General features: G+C 40.1%; 1 protein-coding gene across 3 annotated transcripts in view; it reads left to right on the forward strand.

Moving 5' to 3' along the window:
* ltbp1 (latent transforming growth factor beta binding protein 1) overlaps positions 1-2,500 on the forward strand; it is a 71,454-nt gene that overhangs the window by 40,335 nt on the left and 28,619 nt on the right. For all 3 annotated transcript variants that reach the window (XM_060878960.1, XM_060878961.1, XM_060878962.1), the window contains exon 6: positions 913-1,080. In XM_060878960.1, the coding sequence (XP_060734943.1) occupies positions 913-1,080 (168 nt within the window). The remainder of the gene's footprint in view (positions 1-912; positions 1,081-2,500) is intronic.

Below are 2,500 nucleotides of genomic sequence, written 5' to 3' on the forward strand. Positions count from 1 at the left end.
TGTGTGTGTGTGTAATCAGGAGTATTTAAATTGACAGGCGGTTTTTTAAATTTCAGAAGAAATTTAATTCTTTTTAATGAAACAGAACTTTTTGTTACAGAAAAAAAACATTTTTATTATTTTTATTGACTGTAATTGAAAAAATGAACAAAATCACTTTCCCGATTCCAGTTTGTGCCAGAAAACACTTTTAAAATATATAATAGATGTATAATCTATAATCTAAGAGTAAACATTTTAAACATTTCTTCTTCTGATAGTTTTTTTTTTAAAAAAAAGCAAGAAAATTGGAACAAGGATTTTTTTCTGTAATTCTACAGCCAACAAATTACAGTGTGGAATAATGATCTGATTCAAATAAACTCAGTACATGATTCAGGTTCAGGTTCAGGTTCAGGTTCAGGATTCAGGTTCAGGTTCAGGATTCAGGTTCAGGTTCAGGTTCAGGATTCAGGTTCAGGTTCAGGTTCAGGATTCAGGTTCGAATCTGGACATCACAACATTTTCTGTTCCTTTGCTGGATTTTCAGCTGTTTTGTTTTTTATAATTGTTTCTCTTTAGGTTTTAATAATCGGTTTGTTAAATTAGCAAACACACTCGATTCTGCTGCTGTGTAAAAGTTTTAATTCAGGAGACTTCAGTCACTAGAACATGTGGCAGTGGATGAAGTGGTGAAAGCTCTGGGTTGTTGCTTGGAGGACCAGGGTTCAAGCCCCAGCACTGTCACTGTTGGGCCCCTGAGCAAGGCCCTTAATGCTCAGTTGTATAATGTAAAAATGTAAGGATAAAGGTGTCTGATAGCACTCTTTTATTGTCTTGTCGTGGCCACGCCCACTTCACATCAAATTTTTAGATGAAATATGATTTGTATGTGTGTGTGTCTGTGTGTGTGTCTGTGTGTGTGTGTTACAGTGGTGTGTCACCTGCCCTGTATGAATGGAGGGAAGTGTAACACACGGGATAAATGCCAGTGTCCACCGAACTACACTGGAAAGTTCTGCCAGATGCCAACACAGAGTGGTGCAAGCAGCAACATCCACACCACACACACACTCCCACTGAGCTACAGCCACAGCCAAGGTAACACACACACACACACACACACACACACACACACACACACACACACACACACACACACATATATACAATTAAATGATGTTAACTGGTGAGTCAGGTTTACTATTGTAGATAATGTTAAAGGTGGGGTCTCTGATTTTTGAGAAATGCTTCAGAAAACTGAGTCGGGACGCCAAACTAAACAAAAATCAAAACAAACGTGTAGCCAATGAGCAGAAAGGGGCGTGTCTTATCAATATGGGCGGAGAGAGTGTTCAGTGCACATGTGTGACATTAGCAGAAAGCGGTTTTAACATTGACATGGAGGATAAAAACAAAGAAAGAAAGAGAAGAAAGACTTACGATAAGGTAAGAAGTAGGACGTGTTAATATAGGATCAGCTTTCCAGCGCTGGAGAGAACTGAAGGAGCAGGAAGTTGGTCACATATTCACAGATTGGAGTTTCCTGAGTCAATAACTCCTGAGCTAAACGCTGTTACTACACAAATAACACCTCTTTTCTATCGTAGTAATGTAGAGACGCAGCTACAACCGTGTTTTGTGTAGTAACAGTGTTTAGCTCAGGAGTTATTGACTCGGGAAACTCCAATCTGTGAATATGTGACCAACTTTACTTAAGACGCCGAGGCGCTTTTTTCCTTCTCGATAGGTGAGTAACGTTGGTTTTGTTTTGTTACACAGAACTAATATATGTCTTTGTCCTTTACATGATTATGTTTGTGTGTCATTTTTACTTGTTTGTTTATCTACAATCGTATTGTTCTTCACTTCAGCTATGATAAAGACACGTTTCTTTCTGTTAGTTGCCTGGGCTACGTATGTATGTGTGGGCGGAGCTATCGATACAGGGGTGGGACCCATTTGGGTTAGGGATGTGTTTGTTTTGGTGATTTCAAATGTCAACATTGGCGTTCAAACAATGGAGACCTCACCTTTAAGCTAATTAATGAGCAAAAGACGTGATTCACATAGAAAGACAGATCCCAGAAGTCTCTCTCTCTCTCTCTCTCTCTCTCTCTCTCTGTCTCTCTCTCTGTATCTCTCTCTGTCTCTCTCTGTCTCTCTCTCTCTCTGTCTCTCTCTCTCTCTCTGTCTCTCTCTCTCTCTCTCTCTCTGTATCTCTCTCTGTCTCTCTCTCTCTGTATCTCTCTCTGTCTCTCTCTCTCTGTATCTCTCTCTGTCTCTCTCTCTCTGACTCTCTCTCTGTCTCTCTCTCTCTCTCTCTCTCTCTCTCTCTCTCTATATATATATATATATATATATATATCTCTCTCTCTGTCTCTCTCTCTCTCTCTCTCTCTCTCTCTCTCTCTCTCTCTCTCTCTCTCTCTCTCTCTCTCTCTCTCTCTCTCTCTCTCTCTCTCTCTCTCTCTCTCTCTGTATCTCTCTCTGTCTCTCTCTCTCTGTATCTCTCTCTGTC

Source organism: Tachysurus vachellii, chromosome 10 (assembly GCF_030014155.1).
Source record: "Tachysurus vachellii isolate PV-2020 chromosome 10, HZAU_Pvac_v1, whole genome shotgun sequence".
NCBI classification, from domain to species: Eukaryota; Metazoa; Chordata; class Actinopteri; order Siluriformes; family Bagridae; genus Tachysurus; species Tachysurus vachellii.